General features: G+C 36.9%; 1 protein-coding gene and 1 long non-coding RNA gene across 2 annotated transcripts; both read right to left on the bottom strand.

Annotated features, from left to right (window-relative positions):
• Positions 1-732: 732 nt before the first annotated feature.
• On the bottom strand, positions 733-15,727 carry LOC132257101 (microphthalmia-associated transcription factor). The gene is made up of 6 exons (XM_059753851.1): positions 15,387-15,727; positions 11,079-11,412; positions 9,658-9,834; positions 3,808-3,970; positions 2,666-2,925; positions 733-1,829 (listed from the first exon to the last, which is right to left on the bottom strand). The coding sequence occupies exons 1-6, from the start codon at positions 15,536-15,538 to the stop codon at positions 1,446-1,448; spliced, it is 1,470 nt and encodes a 489-aa protein (XP_059609834.1). The 5' UTR covers positions 15,539-15,727; the 3' UTR covers positions 733-1,445.
• Positions 3,979-7,523, bottom strand: LOC132257102 (uncharacterized). Its single transcript, XR_009468245.1, has 3 exons — positions 7,195-7,523; positions 6,672-6,733; positions 3,979-6,551 (listed from the first exon to the last, which is right to left on the bottom strand). It is a non-coding gene; the product is annotated as an uncharacterized LOC132257102 (long non-coding RNA).
• Positions 15,728-19,818: the final 4,091 nt, after the last annotated feature.

The following is a 19,818-nucleotide window of genomic DNA, read 5'->3' as shown; positions in this document are numbered from 1 at the left end:
AAGTTAAAGGTCTACGGTCCGAAATCTACACTCTTGAAAGTAGTCTTGAGTCAATGGTCATAGACAGAGCTTAAAAAAAGTAAGTAATGTGCCTTAAAATTTCCCTAGAGCACCATAATTAGATTGACGAAACATTAGCACATCTATTAATATAAGCCAATGTGTGTTTTTTAGCAAAAAAAAACCTAAAAAAGCCAAAAATCTGAGAAAATGTCACTTTTTTCATACAAAATGCCAGTTTTGTTTCTGCTTATTAAGTTACACGTAGAAAAATTTCAGTGTGTGACCATCTTTTACTCCTTACATCTTGAGATGAAACACGCTTCACTGGAATTGTCTCTCACGTATTGCGTTTATATAAAAAGGTGGATGTTAGAACCATTTTGTTTGGCCGACAAATTGACAATTTACCGCCGTAAAAACAAACTTTTCAGTGGGAGTGACGTCGTCGCTGTCCAGCACCTATAAAGAAGAGGCTGAATTTCGTGGGCACTTACGAGTGTCTTTCCTCAGTGACATGCGGATTCAAATTTAAAGTTTCTGGCCTTCAGCAAGCCAATTGGACTGGAAGCTTCTGGTTTCTCACTTGGGTTGGGTACAATATACCGCAATGCCCTAGACCATCTATAACGTACCCTTTCTTTGTAATAATTGACTGCGCTCAAAAAAAGAAAACATAACCAGTACGGTTAAATCGATTTGCATATAAAATAGACTTATGACAAACCCTTGTTCTGGATGCTCTTCGAATATATGCAATGGTCAACATTACTTTATTATGTACATTAATTTACTTTCCTACATTTGTTAGCAGTCGCATTTACATTTACAATGTTAATTACGAAGAAAAACAACTACAGTCTAGATACACAATTTTGGGATCAAGTATATTTCAACTTGTTTTATTCTGATCCTCTGTTATCTTAACGGCACTAGTTAAAAAGACATGTACAGGGTATATAAATTATTTTGTTTATCGCTTTGCATTTAATGTATTGAGACTAAAAAGTTCATTTTGCTGCGTGATAACATAGTTGACTGTGAATTTATCGCATTGCACATTACAATATATTAATTAGATGTCCTAATGATCAAAAATACAGATTTTATTTTGGAAAAATTTTTGGTGAGTAGGAAAAAAATTAAAATTATTAGAAAGTATAATAATTTTTTACTAAGCAATTTTTATGAGTGATATTACTTATATTTACATTCCAAACACATCTCAGAATTCAAATATTTTATTTACAATTTTTGAATCTCATGAGCAAGACGACTTAATAAAATACTCTATCTAGACTGTTCATGTCTATTTTACTTTAGCCTTTGAAATCTATTTGCGTATTATGTCTGTATGCCTACAAGACTGGGCAGATTTTTACGCTTTTTGGTATTGCAAACACTATTCAGTGGAATGGTTAAAAAAAAATTATGACCAGCGGGATTTAAGCGCTGAGGTCCATGTCGTTATCGCATTCAGGAGAGGCGAGCAACGTATGAGAGGATAAAATAGGGTCTATATAACCTATCTCAACACTTCGGCTTGATGAAAGCATGGGGTCACCGGTAAGAGCAGGTTTTTTGTGTGGAGACAAGAGGGTGGAGAGCATAGGATCTTGATGATCGTCATCCATTAATTTCTCCAGTTGACTCAGGCTGATGTCACTTATATCAGGTAGTTGGTAATTTGTTTGTGTAGCCGGAAAAGCAGGACTAGCTCTATCCTCGTCCAAAAGCATTGACGTTTCCTCTAGATGTGTTGTTTCACTCATAGTAAATGACTCTTGCAATGGCATTTGATAACTGATGCTGCCGCGCTGTGATCGAACCTAAAATAAAGGTTAAGAAGTACCAAGATTAGTATATAAACAGTAATATTAACTTATCGAAACTTTTAGGGAATGAAAATAATGTAATTTCCAGGGGGTATAGTAAGTAGATGAGGCATTGTCTCAGTTAAAAAGACATTCAATTTGTAGTGATACTAGACATTTGCATGATTTTTAAGCAAATGTTTACGGCTGAAAACAGCTGTTCAATAATTGGTAAGAAGAATAGTCTGGCCCAAACACATTGGTGTAATGGTTTACAGCATAGGTGTAAGCACAAATAGAGCTGCGCTGTTGGCAACTTGTGAACGCAATTGGATCGAAAATTTCCATTGCGCAATCAAATATTGCAGATTTCTACATAACTGCTTTGACAAAAATGCCAACGAATTTTTCCACCAAAACTGTTTGCGTTCTTTCCTGATAGTTGTACAATCCAGTATAACGAAATGTCACTGAAGAAGAAAGTGTGAAGTGTAGATTAATAAGTAAAGTAAATAGGTCAAATGATCAGACAATTTTAATACGTAAAAATGTTATCAGTATTGTTATGTGTATTATTTTAGGGAGTTATCCTATTACGACGAAATGTCAATATGTTCAAAATAATGTACACATTTATCGATATGAATTGCTTGCAATTTCCTTTTTATCCCATTTTAAGGGAAAAATATGAGTGATATGGACACATTTGTCCTTAAAATATCGATTTCAATATTTTCGTTTAAAATTTGGGTTAAGAAGTAAATTATCCAAAACTTATATCGATAAGTGTCCAAATTGTGTTGAACTTACCGACATTTCAACGTATAGTGAGATAAGCGCTTTCAACTTACTATCTGGAGTTCTAGTTCTTTAATGCGACTAAGCAGTCGAGTGTTAACCTTCTCCATTTCTTGGCTTCGCATCTCATTTGCACGAAGCCTTGTTACTTCCTGTTTAAGACATTTGATGTACTCCACTGAAGACTTGAGGATGGTACCTTTGTTTGGACGTGTGTCTCGCACAACCTCATGAAAAGGGTCGGGATTTTTAGGCAACAATGAACCTAATTCTTTTATGCGATCGTTGATATTAAAGCGCCTGCGACGTTCAACTAGAATAAATTTCAAACGTAGTTTACTCATTTTTAAATTTCACAAGATAAAGGAGTATATATTTGTGATTTGCTATTCTTTTCTTATAAAGAAAATGTCAACTCGACATTGAGCTTGTGGTTTAGATAAATATGCAATCGGTTAATTTAAAATCCGTACTACTTTCCGCCTCGTGCATATTGCATTTTTAAGGGCGTTAATCCACTTGCTTCTTTTCACATTGAATTACAAGCTATGTGCAATTTCCTTTTATAACACAGGTATACTTTCTGGCCGAAAAATTAACTACATAGTACTTCTTAATAGTATTATCTTTTAATTTTTTTTAACTGAGCTGAAATCATGAAAAATCCGCATCCACAGTGTAGTAAAATATGTTTTTAATTATTGCCATATTGATTGATGATTGTGAATAGTTGCAATTCATAATTGAAATGTTTTCATGTTTGAATTGATGAGTAATATTTTACTTTAATACTCTAAAGGGCAATGTAAATGCTTTAATTTTAGCTTCACAAATATCATTTTGCGGGGGTTGTGACTGATTTTTGTTTCATTTTGTAAGAGATGGGGAAGAAAGCTTATACAATCTATGAAAGAGCTTTTCCACCGTTTTGCTCTGGAGGTTGGTCATCAACGCTTAGACGTCGGTGGACGCAGTTTTAGCTCACAAAAGCTTGTCTTATGGGCGAAATAAATATATATTCTATTCTATTCTATTTCTATTCTACAATTGTTTATTTCTCAGAGACGGGATTCCGTTTGAAGTGGTTCGTCTATTTCTTTTAGTGTAATTAGTATAATTCCTTTTTGATAATTTGTAAAATATTATTTTTAAATTGCTTTAGCCAATGTATATAAAATTTCTTGGAGATACTTACTTTGGTTGTGATTATCCTTTTTCATACGATCTTTCTTTTCCTGTTCAGTAAGCTGTGTTGGTTCCTGCTTTATGGCTGCCTCTGAAGTGCCTTTTTCTGCTTTGAAAGGGTTTCTGCTGAATTGTGGGTCGTAGTATAAAAATTCATCTATTAATTCGTCAGCCTGTTTAAAAAAAAATAATCATTTAACGTAGTTGTAAGGTGTGGAAAATATTGTTTTAAAATTTTTTCTTCACAATATTATAAAGATAATTCTTATTGATGAAAAATAGAAATTTGCTTGATTCTGCCGCAGAGTATATTTATTTTTCAGCCCTACGCTGTTCAGGTCACATCTATTTTTTTCTTATTCCATTAAAGATTTTTTGGTTGGATCTTCTAATTATATATAATTTCTCTTGTCGCTTTAAGAGACAAGGATATTTTCTACCGAACTTTTCTGGATATAAACTTAGAATAGTTTTCGGATGAAAATAGCATACAATCATCTAAGAATAGTCTGGCCCAAACACATTGGTGTAATGGTTTACAGCATAGGTGTAAGCACAAATAGAGCTGCGCTGTTGGCAACTTGTGAACGCAATTGGATCGAAAATTTCCATTGCGCAACCAAATATTGCAGATTTCTACATAACTGCTTTGACAAAAATGCCAACGAATTTTTCCACCAAAACTGTTTGCATTCTTTCCTGATAGTTGTACAATCCAGTATAACGAAATGTCACTGAAGAAGAAAGTGTGAAGTGAGGATGGGAGAAATGACAGGAAAAAAAGGAGAAAAACTTGGGACTACTTTTGGTAACAAAAATCTTGAAATATATTCAATCGCCTTAGGCGTAAAGTCTATTCGATTGGAGTAGATATAAAAGCCAATTCATATAATATTATAATTTAATTTTTTACTCTCAACTTGCATACAATAAGGCAAAATTTGCGCAGAGTTTTATTTAGCGCACTGACGCGCAAATTTATTGATGAAAATACGGCGATGGCTGCAAATGATACTAGAATAAATGTATATTCAGCGATTTTTGATAAACGTAATGTAAAAAATTTTGATAACTGAAAATGAAAAGAAGCAGATAAGTAACATTTCTTGAGTAAAATGGCGTTAATACTGCTGTGAAGTTGTGTGATTCGGAATTCCATTTATGTTCTACGGTGTCTAATCATATCAAATTCGGCTGGGTGGGTTCTAGAACCACTTACAGTTGGTCGGCATAGCGATAGTCTGCCGCCGTGAAAACAATCAACGTTTAATAAAGTTATAAATTTTTTTTAACAAAATATTATGATTAGTTGAAATAATGAGCGAACAGCCAAAAACATTAAAATGACACATAATAATGACAGGAAAATACAAGAACATATAATATATTCAGTATTCTAGAGTTATAAAATTGCTACCGTCTTGTTTGATACATACATTAAATGTGTGACGTAATATAAGCAATCATTTTATTGGTAGTCTCAAAATAATTGTTGTTGTTCTCAATAGCATGCTGGGCACGTGCAAATAAAGGTCGACTGAGCATGAGTGTGCAATTAAGTATGCACATGCAAGGCTTCACGATTCACCGATAGGTTTTCATTCCGAAAACGTTTGTGTGAGAACATAGGCAAGTAAGTTGCCATATTTTACAATTCACGGGAAATTTGATTGGGGGAAAAGAGTATTACAATAATGAGCAAACTTGGCACAGATAATGTTTAATGCAAAAAACTGTTAAGATATGATACGGGATTCTGCGATACAAGATTTGAACATTAAGACACCTTAATCTACTGATAACAAAAATAAACTTCTGTTTTATCTGTGAGTCTCCAGTCAGATAAGACATGATATTTTGCAATTTTGGTACAATAAGTCGTACTTTTCAGTCAAATTAACGTCGTATATGTATGTCTTTTTTCTTCATATATTGAAATAATTTCATTCGTTTCCAATTTGACTTTGTGCTATAAATAAATTTTCGTACGTTCACAGCTCAACATTTTTATGTGTTCTCTAAGATATTTGAAGAGGAATATGAATAAAATGATACATAATAGTTTTCCCGAAATATGATGCATCAAGAAATTGATATTACATGTTGCTTTTTAACACAAATGACAAGTAAATTAAATTTTGAGAGTTTATAAGCTAAAATATGTTTTTTGATATCCCGAAAATGTAATGCTGCAAATGCCTTTACTACCGGGCTGATTTTTAATATTTTTCTATCTAAACACATTTAGTATAATTCATATTGTATTTAGTGTATGTGAGTATAATGAAGGATGGTTTTTGCGAGTGAAAATGTCTGTCAAATTATAGTTAATTAGCAAATACTCTTGGCTCACTCGGTTCTTGGCTTTCCATGGATCTGTCAATGGCCAAAAGTGATCGAAGTATACAACAAGGATCCGATTTGTATTATTTGTAAAGAGTTTAGTATTATGAATCTATTCTCTAAAGAGTCAACATATGTAAGTTTTTGAGAAATTCTCAATGTGATTATGGGAAACTTAGCAAATTTAATGTCAAGTAAACCACTTTGATCACATTTTCAATGAAAATTTTTTGAAAATGCATTGCATGTAATTGTTTTTGATTAGTTCTTAGTTCAGTTGTGTACATGGCATTATGAATTAGGAAAAATATTATAGAAAAAAACACATTACTTTTATATGTCTACAAGAAGAAAGGTCACATACATATCGAAAATTCTCAGCTCTTATAAAATAGAAGATGTGTATACAATCTGAAATATAAGCGACATTTAACTGATGTAATATTAAGTAGACTTATAATAACTTTTTTCTCTACATGGCATGATAATCTCACACAAACACTACTCTACCTCAAATTGATGCATACTAACATCATTCTCACACTGTAATCATTCGGCTGACTGGGGCAGAGCTCGGGCGCAGATAGTACGTCCTGATGCACGATAGGATAAGCAAATGAGATTAATGCTAGATAGATAAGAGCAATACCCGGGACTCAGCAATCTCAGATCAATAATGATCTAATAATTGTTAAAAAAAAATTAAATTGAAGTATAGTCGAAAAAACACTTTTTATTTTTTAATAAAAAATTATTTCACCGCACGAACAAAACATTCTAAATAATAATAATAATAATAATAATAATAATTTTATTCCCCCTCAGCTTTGCCCAATAAACATTGAATTGATCAGCAGAGTCAAAATTATAACACGAAAACGAAGTACATATTAAAAACTTAATCAATTTTTACAGTCTCACTGTCCCTGAAAATCTGTGTATATATTTTTTGTAGCTCCGTGACCATTTCATTACGTACAGCGAGTTTGTTAGCTAGGTTTGAGTAAATCATTTGAGCACTTTATCACAATTTCTAATAAAAGTGTTCAAGTACCTTTTGCCGACGTGTAATAATACTGTAGACGGGCATCTTCTGGAACCTTTAGAAAAATTTTGGGGCTACTGCGACAGTTTTTACGACACTTATTCACCACAAACACGCAGGGGATCATTGGCACATGGTCCGATGATCCCCCGGAGCTTGTTCGTCGCGAAAGATTTGCCGGTGTTGTGAGCGCGGTTTGTGAGATTACTGAGCTGTGAATCGCAAAGCACTGAATGAGAGACAAGTAAGATCTTTATCGGAGAGAGGGAGAACAAAACCTCACCTTCGCGCCGCGATTGAGTCACGAATTGAGATTGAGCAGAGTTGGATTATCAATACTACAGGTAAAGAATTAGGCTCAGTGATAGAGTCGGGCGTTTTCGTAGAATACCTTTAAAAATCTCGCAGAGCCGTAAGCCTCTATAGCCTCTTTACAATTCAATCCGGGGCAAATTGCTATTTAATATTAAAATCGGCGAAACTTTATATGTTACGTTTCTCAAAATTTTATTTTTATTGAAGTAATGACGGTCGTTATTTTCCCAATGTAAATTTCATATCTTGGTCGTGCTCGTCACTCGCCGTCTAAGGCTCAATCACAGATGTGAACCTTGCAGTAAGTGCAAAAACTGTGATATCCACTCAAAATACGGTTTTTTTTCATTTCATGATTTCTTCATTTATTTTATTTAAAGATCAGTACTTCAATCTTTTTAAAACAAAGAGAAATTATTCAGTAAAGTAGAAGTGGATGAATTAAAATACGAGGTGAGACAATGTTGAATTTCTTCGCTTACCATTCCACTGAGATCGTTATTTTATCCAAATATCAAAGTTCTGGAGCAATTCTCAGTCACATAACAAATGTTAAAAAATGTTCTGTACTGGTTTATAACACGCCTTTAATATTCTGAGTCGGACATGGCAATTGACATGGACGAAAAATCGCTTTCTCACTTACTTAGGAGGGCATAACATCTCATGGCAAGATAAAGCCTTTTCCATTAAGGGAGATATTTAGACAAATTTTTTGTTTCACGATGACAAAGTCATACCTTGCCGATCAACCATAATTGGTTCTAAATGTCCATCTTTATATATAGTGATACAGCGCAAGACAATTCCAGTGAAGCGTATGTTTCAACTGGAACATTCAACAGCAACCAAATGAGCTGCTCAATTTGCCATTGAAAGACTTCATTTTATGCACTATGCTGTATTCCAACATTTGGAAAAAACTTGATTCCATCACACGACTGTAGCATCAAGAGCCAAGCTCGTTGACCACTGATCCACAGCCTCCCAACAAAAAATCACTATTTGTGGTTAAAATGTTTCAACTTGAGTTTTTTGTTATTCTGGTCCACACGTGTTGAACTATTTTGTACCGCCTAAATATATAATTTTAACTCGAGCTCCACAGGTTGTGTTAATGAATGAGTAATAGGCAGAGGGGCAGATTGTAACCTGCAAAATAACTTAGAAAGATGGATCAACATGTGATTTAAATTTTCAAGCATGAAAATAATCAAACTTGTTGCCAAATTTTTTCTGTCTTCATTTTACTTTCTTTTCTTTTTGACTTTTTCGTAGTGGATTGTAAAATATCTTGAAGAATGCAATATAGTTTGGGCGGGAAAATTAATTGACACTTCTGTTAGAACTGCTGCTGTTGCATTTTGTGTTTCGCATTCGTCCCAATATATAAATAAAAACAATACCAGACTGGATATCCCCTGCAAAATAGGCAAAATAGTCTGTAAACACATTCAAGGCCAACCTTTGCCTGCCTGTGAATTAAACAAACTGTTTTGAATAGCTTTGCATCTGACTCAAACTTCGTCTTTGGGACCAAGTATCCCTGAACCCTGATCGCATCTTCACTAGTTAGAAAAGAGCCAAGATATTCAGCGGTTTCAGATGAGGTCAGACGGCAAAGAAATTCCCATGGCGCACAATTGAAAAAATTATTCAATCACAGCCCTCAAACAGGTTTCTGTCAGCAGAGACATGATCGCGAGAATTCAGTCCTCAAACTTGTCTAACACAATCATTAAAAGTTACGAAAAGCGGGCGAATTTTGTCTTTTTCCGCCAGTAAAAATAACTCTGCTTTGTAAGAGATGATTGAAATAAGAACTGCTTTAACAAGAAGAAGCCGAGTGTCAATGGGTGTGATGCCCCGATAACGTTTGAGGATATACAGAGAATAATTGGTCTTTCGATATATGATGGTTGTATGATCAGGCAGAGAATTTAATGCAGAAAATGCAGACTGAGGTGTTGGATTGCTCGTACAAGTAGTGATAAGCTAATTGACCAAATTCACCCAAATATTACAATTACCGGTTAAATACACCAATGAAGACTATAAAACACTAATTCTCCATTTCACGAAGATGTTCGTACACAAAAACCCGAACACTGTAACTCCGCATTCTGTTATGATCTTCATATGTCAGACATGACTTACCTCGCCAGATGTAGTGCTGGTAGCTACGGAGCTGATGCTGGGCGAAATAGCGTTGTCTGGACTAGCAGTTGATATTACGGTTGCCCGAGAGCTGTGCGAATGCGGCACTGGTGGTGGTTGAACACCCAGTTGCGGATATGTAGCGCGCTGAGCAAAATCCCCGAAATCTTTAGGGTGCTGTAATGAATGAACACGATCGTATCTGATCTATTTTTGAATAAATTTGATAGTAAAATTAAAATGATCAATCGATAAGTATTAAATAGAAAATTATTGGCTGAGCGTATTTGTATAGTTGCAGACCATTCAGCAATTCTGACCCTCTCTAAAATGTATTATTTTATACATTTTAGGACTTCTTGTTCCTCGAGCTGAGCATGAGACATTTTTCCGTACCCTCTATGTCCTGAAGGTTTTGTTTTATAATGCCCTCCCGCGTGAGGCGCGCGAGACCGTGGGGAAATCAGGAAGTACTTTCAAGCTGCTGATATCATCAGTGACTCATCCTAAATCATTGCCAAACGTTTTAAAGTCTCATTTCTTTTTCTTTTTTCTCTTATCTTGTACTGTTATTCTTGTTCTTTATTTGTTGATTCTTGGTTTTCTTTTTCTAGTCTTTTTCACAAATTTCTTTGATTACCAGATTGTAAGAGGGTTAGGGCCTAAATTTTGCTCTAAGCATAAATTATTATTAATATTTTGAATTTTTTTAAAAAAGGATTATTTCTGTTTTGAAAAAAAAACAGGTTATCAAAATAAAATTGCCATAACTCCTTTTAAAATTATTTTCGTATACGATCTTGCTATTGTGACTTGGCTATGATTTTTTGCTATCAATATATGAATGATAAAGTTAAAAATAATAAATATTTCATTGTAGATCTAGCGGAAATAAATTATTCAGCTATCCTTGTTTCTTAACAGTGAAGGATTCAAGAATTACTTTCTGTTAGTTATAAATCAGTTTTTCATAAGCATCAAAGAAAAATGTAAGAGCATAATAAAATATTAGGAAGGTTCAAAATAATGTGACAGCCTATTTACAAAAGATTTATTTACAAAAAAAACGGTTGTATATCGTATATAGTATGTATATAGTAACAAAAATTAGCTTAGGACACTTATGAAATTTTGAGCCAATTTTTTTGTGCTAAAAATTCTTTATTTCGCTGTATTTATACGCATATCATTGTATTTTGGAATATCTCGACATTTAATTGAGATATTGTCACGATCTGAATACCATTTGAAGATCATAAAATTCCGATCATTTATTATCTGAAGGTATATGACTCGCAAATTAAAAGAAATAACGAATTTTTAGCACCAAAAATTTTTACTCAAAATTTCATGGATGCCTTTAGCTACTTTTCGATGCTGTATGTTTTTTGTGTTTATTATTTTTGATAAATTTAACTTACATATTTGAAAGCGTTACCGCACTCGTTGGCCCAAGTGGAAGAATTATGAAAAGAGTCGTTCAGATACTTTCGGACTTGGTTTTTCTGTTTTTGGATCACATGATAACGCGTTGGATTCTCTAGCGCCGTTTGAACCTTCAGTACCTGCGGTGGAACGTCAACGCTTTGCAGCGTTACTTTTACACTGGAAGTAGTGGTTTGTGGAGCTGATGTCTGCGTTGAAGTAACCAGTCGCCGTTCAGCTTCACGACGTTCAATATCATGCTGTTGTTCACGTTGTAGCTGCTGTCGCAAGTTCGTGCGTGAAGTAAGCGTTGCCGTCTTAAAAGTGGGGCTTCGCACAGAATTATTTTAAGTAAGTTATTCAAATGTGTCAATTTGAAAATATACTAACACAGGGCACACGTACTCGTCCGCGTTTTGTTTTTTTTCAATAAAACTGTGCAACGATAACCCAGTAATAGCGGAAGTCAAGTGAAGTTATGGCATATTGCACGGTTTTTTTCGACGGTTAGGGTTTAATTATGCGTTTTAAAAAAAAATTTCAATTGTGTAAGAAAATTTTTGTTGTAGAGTATTTTCATGTTAAAATAAGTTTGTGTTAGGGAATCTGACATTTCATATATTTCATGATTGTAATTTTGCATTTGGGAACTAACAAACAAACAATAAAAGGTTGAACATGATACAAACTAGGTTATGTACAAACATAATGAAAATGGGTGTGATCAGTTTTGTGTTTAAATTCAAACACACGCTTCACTGGAATTCTCATTCGCGATCTGTTTGTATATAAAAAGGTGAAATTTAAACCCACTACACGTTGGTCGACAAAATGAACATTTGTCAACTATCACGAACATTTCCTTGAATGGGGACGGCTTTATCCCCGATAGTTCAAAGGCTTCTATAAGCTATATTGGAATAAATATTACGGAATGTCTTGGCAGCATATTTTAGAAATTAATTTAATTAATTTCGACTGATTTTCAAAATTTTTGCGATCTCAATTTCTTGCTTAGTATTTACAAGGTATTTCTCACAAAGCCAATTCTGCTATTTTAATAATGCCTCTCATATATAAAATTCATTTTGGCGTAAAACCTTCTGCGGAAAAGTTTCCCGATTTTTGTAGGTGGTGCAAAAACCAATTTCACTATAATTGGGGCAAATTCTACAGCGTCTTTTTTAACAGAAAATTGAATTAGTTCCGTATCATATATATATTTTATATATTATTATAGAATTTACATCACAACTAATATCTGTAATCGCGCAAAAAATCTAATCTCACAAAATCAACTCTAATCGGCTCCGATAATCCTAAAATGAAAAAAGGGGAGGGGGCACTTTTCTGTTTTTCCGTGTCTATGTATCGTTTCGTCCGTCAGTCGTGAAAAACGCGCTTGTGGGCCTAAACAGTAAGAGATATCGATATGCGGTTTGCGGCAAAATTTAAAAGTATGCAGTGCTTTAGGAACTTTATTATGTCAAATCCAACACCCCACCCTTCCGTCCGCCATTTTAAACACCCAAAAAAAAATTTTTTTTTCTCAATTGTCCAGCTCCTATGGCATTAATCGGGTCCAAATTCTGATATGTTATAGCTGACCTCAAGACCTCTCCAACGAACTGCCACTGTTTACCAATCGATTTTGATCATTTCTTCATCAAAAGACGTGTCTCGACAATCGTTGGTAGGCTATACTGATAATGAGTTTCTGACGTTATTAGCAGCAATGCCATATTGAATTAGTTCTAAATATGCATTTTGTTGAGGTTTTAGAATGCTATAATCTAGATCAAGACAATTTTAAAAATTTGTCAAAACTTTTCACCAGTAATTTTACAGGAGTTATGGCGTCCAAGATTTTTGATATTGAATACGCTACCATTTCGGTACAATTTGTCCAATTCTGATTATTTAGAGTTTGTTGAAAAGCTCTCCCAAAATATACACCTAATTAAAAAAAAACTGAAGTTAATCACACCTTTATTAAAAGCATGAGGACAAAGATAATATTTTTGAAATTTGGAAGTTATCGGTGAAAATCAGGTAAAGACAGCGTTGAATTATTGTGAGGGCTTTAACACAGTAACCTTTTTTTCAGTACTTTTTAAAAGTTCAAATTTTTATTCGTTCGGACAGATGTAGCTCAGTAGTCAAAATGTTTGACTTTCAGTGCTTCCGTGTATTCGAATTCCACCGTTGTTTTGAAGCATTTGTATGTGTATGTATGACAAATATTCATTTAAACCTTATAATCTGAATATTCTATTATTATATTATCTGCAAAGAGGTATTATTGTGACGACTGATGGATACTGACGAAGGATTTCGCTTTCAATGTTAAAGTTAAACCATCAAATTCTTTAGCAAGAAAAGTGTCTGACCACAGCAGAGTGCGAAAAAAATTAAACCTTGCAGTGGCAGCTTAAACGGTCACCGTTGCGTGTTTAAATTGAAAAATACACTTTACACCCCGAACAGACTGGGCTTTTTACATTGATTACACAGACCCGGGACTTTTTTACGCCCTTACGGGACCTTTTTTCCCAAAATGCCTATTTCAGCCAATTTTTGCTCGGGAAGATCGCGGAAAACGATCAGATCACCTTCGCTCTGCACTTATTTAACGTTTCATAGGAATTTTTACCGTGAAAATTCTCATTTTCGTGAAAAACATGTTAATATACTCAGCTGTGTGGCAGAGTGAAAAAGAGAATCGACACTGTAGGGTGCCTTTTTCAAGTGTCGTCACAGCTCGGGTGATTAGCACAGCCGCTCGGCACTCGTCGGACTGTTCTACTATTGTGCCAATTCGTTTGAACGTCACTCCGAGGCCAATATTTTGGAAATTGGCAAGAAATATTTAGTTTTTCGTGAAATGTGTGAGCAAGACGTGAAGAATATAGCAGAGAAGTGAGAGTGGAAGATGTTTCCGGATAAAAAGCTGCATCTTCTGCGAAGGATTAGTGATAAAGGCCGGTCAACTGCAAGGCGAGTTGCAGAAGATGAGCTCAGAGAGAAATTGCCGAAGAACATCTTCCGTGCGCATATTCTTCAGCATCACGCCAATGAATTGCTGACAAACTGAAATAGGACGATTTCTGGAGGAAAAGAATCACTGTGAACTGATTTAGAAACAACACGAGAACACGCGGTAGACACTGAGCGAGCCATCAGATATTGAGAGCGAGCCTAATCATCAGTTTTTATCAGGAAATCCTTCGTCCCGAATTAAAATTTACGGTGAATAATTAAAATCAAATTAAATCATGATTAGAAGTTAATGATTATGATATTTTCAGGGGATTTCTTCCAAGATCTATCCAGAATGTTGCAGTACCAGTTCACCTTCTGTACTTTCCTGGACCAAAAGACGCCGCGAATAAAGATCAACGCTTTTTGATGGGGTGTGATTCAACCTGATTCCCGGCTCTAGATCTCGCTAACGCTCTCGCTAGCGTTTACTCGGAATATTCACCATTCGTGGTATTAAATACGGAACAAACAATGCAATGAGTCGCGACCTTAATATTTTTTTAGCGAAATTATCTCAAAAATTCGGTAAGAATTGACACCAAAAACTTCCATATAAAATAATGCTTATGATTTTGAATAATTTTAATTTTGTGGGAAAAGAGAGAAATAAAAACCTTGCATAAAATGCACTTTAAATTTGTGTTTTTTTGGGCTATTACGGAGAATTAAATAGTTAATTTGAGATATTTTATGTCGATTTCCGCGATACTTTGCTGTCTGCAAAGTATAACTGAGTAATTGCCGATAGCGCCGCGTTTAGCATTAAAATCGGCGCTGTCTGCTTAACTGTAGCACAGAAGCACGAAAGATCCAAAGAGCTAGAGCAAAAAAGGGTCTTAGAGCGAGTGCCCTAGAGAGAAGTCCCCGCTCGAAAAAAGTCCCTCAACTGTTATAAAGGTTGAGTCTGTTCGGCGTGTTAGGGTTGATCGGCAAATTCAGAATCTGTCACCGGTAGATACCAACCTATCTCAAAAGGGCTATGTCCCTCAATGGAATGTTAATAACTTCTAAGTAAGTAATTTTAACTCATATGAGCCACATTACACTGCCATAATGCTTGTGTTTAAGAGTTATGAAATGGAAGTTTCAGAGTGTTACGTAAATCATGACTAATTTCTGTAATAATGCGAAAACGATGGCAATCGATTTATGTGATTGACTATTTGCGCAGTATTTTGGCTGACTTTGTATGATCCCGCGAGTTCGGCCCTGGTGCATGTGTCAATATCAGATGGCACACAGTTGCTACGTGGGCGACTTACGATTGATCGGCTGGCGGAACAGTCTTCGACTTAAGCTCGTAGAATCCGCTCGGCCTGAGCAACATGGAAAGGCTCGAGTCATCCTCGAAAACACTGCAATCGAAATCAAAATCGTAGTTTAAATCCACCCCAGACTCGTCCATTCTCAGCATATTAAGAAGGGGTCTAAATTGTGCACTAAAGAGGGCGCAATAGATTGTGCCCGAATGAAATCACTCTTCGGCGCTCTCGCGATCAAGTCACTTTGTCAACTGGCACAACGGAGTTGCTGCCGAGTCAAAAGTGCGGTATCGTTAAATCTGTTCACTGTATGTGTTGATCAAGCACAGCAGATCCGCTCTGGGTATGTCACCACGTGTGACTGATCATCACACTCAGCAGTACAGTGAGAATTATTCAAAAATTCTGACTGCACTGTATATGATGTAGTATTCTAAAAAAAAAATTTAAATTTTTTTTTATCTAAAAATGGACCGGTGGCGCAAATTTCAGTGATAGCAGAAGAACAGTCAACCGGAAACTTATGTTTCGAACTCCAAGTGACATAAACAATTTCACTACGTGTTTAGTGCATTATGACTGCCGGGGTTGTTTACATAGACATGGACTAACATGGGTTCAAGATTTAATATAAGTTCATTTCGGCATGAAATACAATTTTCGGCTAAATGTTCTGTGTTCAATTCCCTTTTGAAAGCGCATACACTCTCAAATTCTCACTCCCCCATAATTAAATTCTCATAACTGGCTTCGTATCGAGAAATAGATAAGAGTTTAAACGAAGCTAGCCGAGGTTAGTGGAAGTAGTTGTGCTTGATGTAAACGCCAAAAGAATCTGAATTTAAAAAAAATCATAATTTAGAACGAATTGTGAAATCCAGAACTTTGCTTTGCCGGTGTAAACAGTTTTAATCTTGCTCGCAATATATCTTTCTGTGGGATTTTGTTGTAAGAGCCAGTGAGATTAAAATGATACAAATTTAAATACAAAAGGATAATTTTGTTTCAAAAAAAGTGGATAAGCACACGCCTCGCGTATATCTATCGTATATAGCTGGGATTTACAATTTCTCTATTCCGTGGCCAACTCGATTTAGTCAGAAGGAAAGAAAGAATGAAAATTTTCATATGCAAAATAAAATCCAAGTCCTGAAATTTTAACAGTTATCTCTGGTTTTATGGCTTCGACAGAAAAGATTGACTCCATTTTGGAAACGTCTCAATCTGGACTATCGAAATACTTAAGGCGGTGGTCTGATGAACTTCTATTGTTCTAAATAGTTTAAAAGTTCTACAAGAGCTTTCCAACTAGCCCAAAATCAATTTAGGCGGGCAAATAGAACCGAAGCAATGGCGTATTTAAAATTAAACATAAAACCGTGAAAACTTCGGTTCTATAGCATCCACAAATAACTAAAACCTATTTTTAGACACGACTTGACCTGAACTACAACATACCAAAATTTAAATAAAATGCAAGATCTAATTGGCGAGATACAGACGTTCCAATATTTTTTCAATATGGCGGCATTCCTTATGATGTTACAAACGAATGATGAGTACAGCCTACGAAAGACCGCCGAGACACGTCTGGGACATTCTGTAGCGCTCGTTCAGCGGCTCAGACAGCACGAGCAAGCCCCCACCCCTCGTCCTCGTTGACTCTACAAAAAGCTGGAGACCCAGCGTGCGGCCTGTCCGGAGGCCGGCATAGAGGCACACCGCTCCAAGCACATAGAGGTGTTTCATCGGCAGGATCTTCCATTCCACGAATAGCGGCCACGAGTGATCCCTCCTGACGAAGAAGTACATCACCCTAACCAGCGCCTTCTGAGCCCTCAGGAGCGGCGTCAGATGAGCGCCACACGCAGCGCCCCAGGCCAGTAGGCCGTATCTTATCCTCGACTCGGCCAGGGCATAATAAATCACCCTCAACAGGTGATCTGAGCAGGCCGTCCTCAGGGCAAACAACTGCCTGACGACGCATCGCAGAGAACGCGCCACCCGGTCAATATGCGCGCCCCAACCAAGCGCCGAGTCAAGAGTGACACCCAAGTATCGGAAGTGCGTCACACAGCCGGCGGAAACGCAGCCCCCAGAGCACGCGCCAATATCGCGCGTGTACAGTGGAGAGTGGCACACCAGGCCATCGCCATCTCCAGCGACCCTTCCGAAGTCCATCAATACAGTTTTCGGGGTCAGGACCAGTCCACTGCGCTCCAGCCACCGCCTGATCGTGTCAAGGTCTCCGTTCATCTGATCTCTCGTGCGCTCTCAGGATGTTCCGAAGTATATCAGGGCAAAATCATCAGCGTAAGCCGTGATATGCCCTTCAAGGCACGAAGTGAATAGGCTCTTGACGTAGAAAAGGAACAGGAAGGGGCTGAGCACTGAGCCGTGTAGAACTCCGTACTCGCTCGTCAGCGGCGAGCTAATGCAGTCTCGCCCAATCCGCACCCTCTACGTTCGTACGCATAGGTAAGACTTTAACCAAAGGAGCGGCACTCCGCGGAAGCTCAGAGTCTCCAACCTATCCAGGAGGGTATCCAGCCTCACCGAGTCAAAAGCCTTCGTGATGTCGACGAAGAGCGCGCTGACATGCTCACTCGGCCGCTGGTTCAGGCATTCGTTCAATTCTCCCAGAAATCTCCTGAGAGCGTCTTCACAGCCTAGTTCCGAACGAAATCCGAATTGCGCCTCGGAGAGGAATCCCGCGGACTTAAGGAAGGACGTCATCCTGGCGCAGATTATTCGCTTCATCACCTTGAACAGGGCCGAGATCAAGGTTATAGGTCTGTAATTGTTTAGCATTCTCTTGTCGCCTTTCTTAAAGATGGGGACCACGAGCGCTGTCTTGAGGACCTCCGGGAAAGCATCATATCCAAAGGAGAGGTCGATGGCGAAAGCGTGTACGTCCGCCACATGCTGGGTGGTTCTCTTAAGCATGACGTTCGGAATTCCGTCCATCCCAGAAGCACACTTGGACTTCATGCTCCCAATGACCCGAATAACCTCGAGCGGGGTGGTCGGAGTCATGAAGAAAAAACGCACCGCGCGGGCTCCGTTGCCACCCCCATCCACTGACATTCCGGAAGTGAGGTCACTTACAACAGAGGCGAAGAACCGGTTGAATTCATCGCCAATCTGTATTGGAGGTTCAGGTGCCACAATCCCGTTTGTCACGACGGACGGACGAACGGACGGACGGAACGGTTAACAGACACTGAGTCGATTGGAGTTTATTTTGCGAGGTTCGATTTTTTGCGTGATTACAGATATTAGTTGTGATGTAAATCCTAGCTGCATAATTTTTGGGGAAAAGCATCATATTGTGAATTTGTCAAAAGAACTGTTGAGTCTTGCTAAATCCTACTTGTTAGAAACTATGAAAAATTATTAAAGAAGAAAACCTATACAACACGTGAAAGACCTTTCCACCATTTTGATCTGGATGTTGGTCATCAGAAACTTGTCTTATGAGTAATCAATAAAAAAATTCCATTCCATACTAAAAGTAAAAATTATGTATTAGTGATTGTTATATGCGTTGGATAGACATCAAATAAAAATTTTCTTTTTTTCCATCTATTTCTCGTACAGTCCATTCTTCATATAACGTTGTATTGTATTTGTATTTCATCAATCCCTATTGTCTTAGAAAAAGGGTAGAAACCTGAAGTCTAGCACAAAAATTTCTGTTTGATTTGTGCTAATTTTTTTGCTGTGTCATCCAGTATATTTTGTCGTGGACGTGTCCCGAATCTTCGTTAGCTATGTGAAGAGCAACCAGGTCCTGATTGTAGACCAACTCAGCAGCACCCCGCCGCGAAAGAGGTTGTTGACTACAAGGGGGGCGGAGTTCAGAGACCGCTTGTACCGTTCACAGAGCGGTGTTGAGAACAGAAGTGGCTTTTTTTCGGCGGAAGCGATGAAAAGGTCACGGTCCGGCCCTCGCTATTTAAACCACATAGAGGTTCTTCAGAGACAAGACCTCTCACTCCACGAACAAGCAACATACAAGATTCCGTATGATTTCACGCATGATTAACAAGACATTAGTTATTTGACTCTAGTGCAGCCTTTAGCCTGAAAGCCATCATCCAGTCTTGTGTTATAATGGTTAGTACATTGAGGTATCATCTTAGATGCTCTATTATTATTTCTAATATAGTATTATATAATTCAATTTATTTATTTTAGGGCTAACCCTTTTACAAATTTGCAAAAAAGCAAGATAAAGAAAATAGGAGAATAATAAGAGGACAAGCTAATATTCGACACTTTAAAGTAGAGATAACAATTGCTAAGAGAAGAGATATACAGCTGTAAAATTAAAGCTTAAGTATGTCTAAGGAGAATGATCAACCTGAAAAAACTTTTTAATGTCCCCAACGGTTTCGCGTGCCTCGTGCGGTATTTTAGTGGAACACAC

This window comes from Phlebotomus argentipes, unplaced genomic scaffold (genome assembly GCF_947086385.1).
Source record: "Phlebotomus argentipes unplaced genomic scaffold, Phlebotomus argentipes genome assembly contig_75, whole genome shotgun sequence".
NCBI lineage: Eukaryota > Metazoa > Arthropoda > Insecta > Diptera > Psychodidae > Phlebotomus > Phlebotomus argentipes.
The sequence above is the reverse complement of the archived record's forward strand: the minus strand, read 5'-3'. Positions and strand labels throughout refer to the sequence as shown.

Coding starts and splice junctions, on each gene's coding strand:
- LOC132257101 (XM_059753851.1), bottom strand. CDS start 15,538: ATGCTGAGAATGGACGAGTCTGGGGTGGATTTAAACTACGATTTTGAT. Junction 3,971..9,657: donor CCAGCACTACATCTGGCGAG/GTAAGTCATGTC, acceptor TTTTTTAAACAG/GCTGACGAATTAATAGATGA. Junction 2,926..3,807: donor AAAGGATAATCACAACCAAA/GTAAGTATCTCC, acceptor AATTTATTCTAG/TTGAACGTCGCAGGCGCTTT.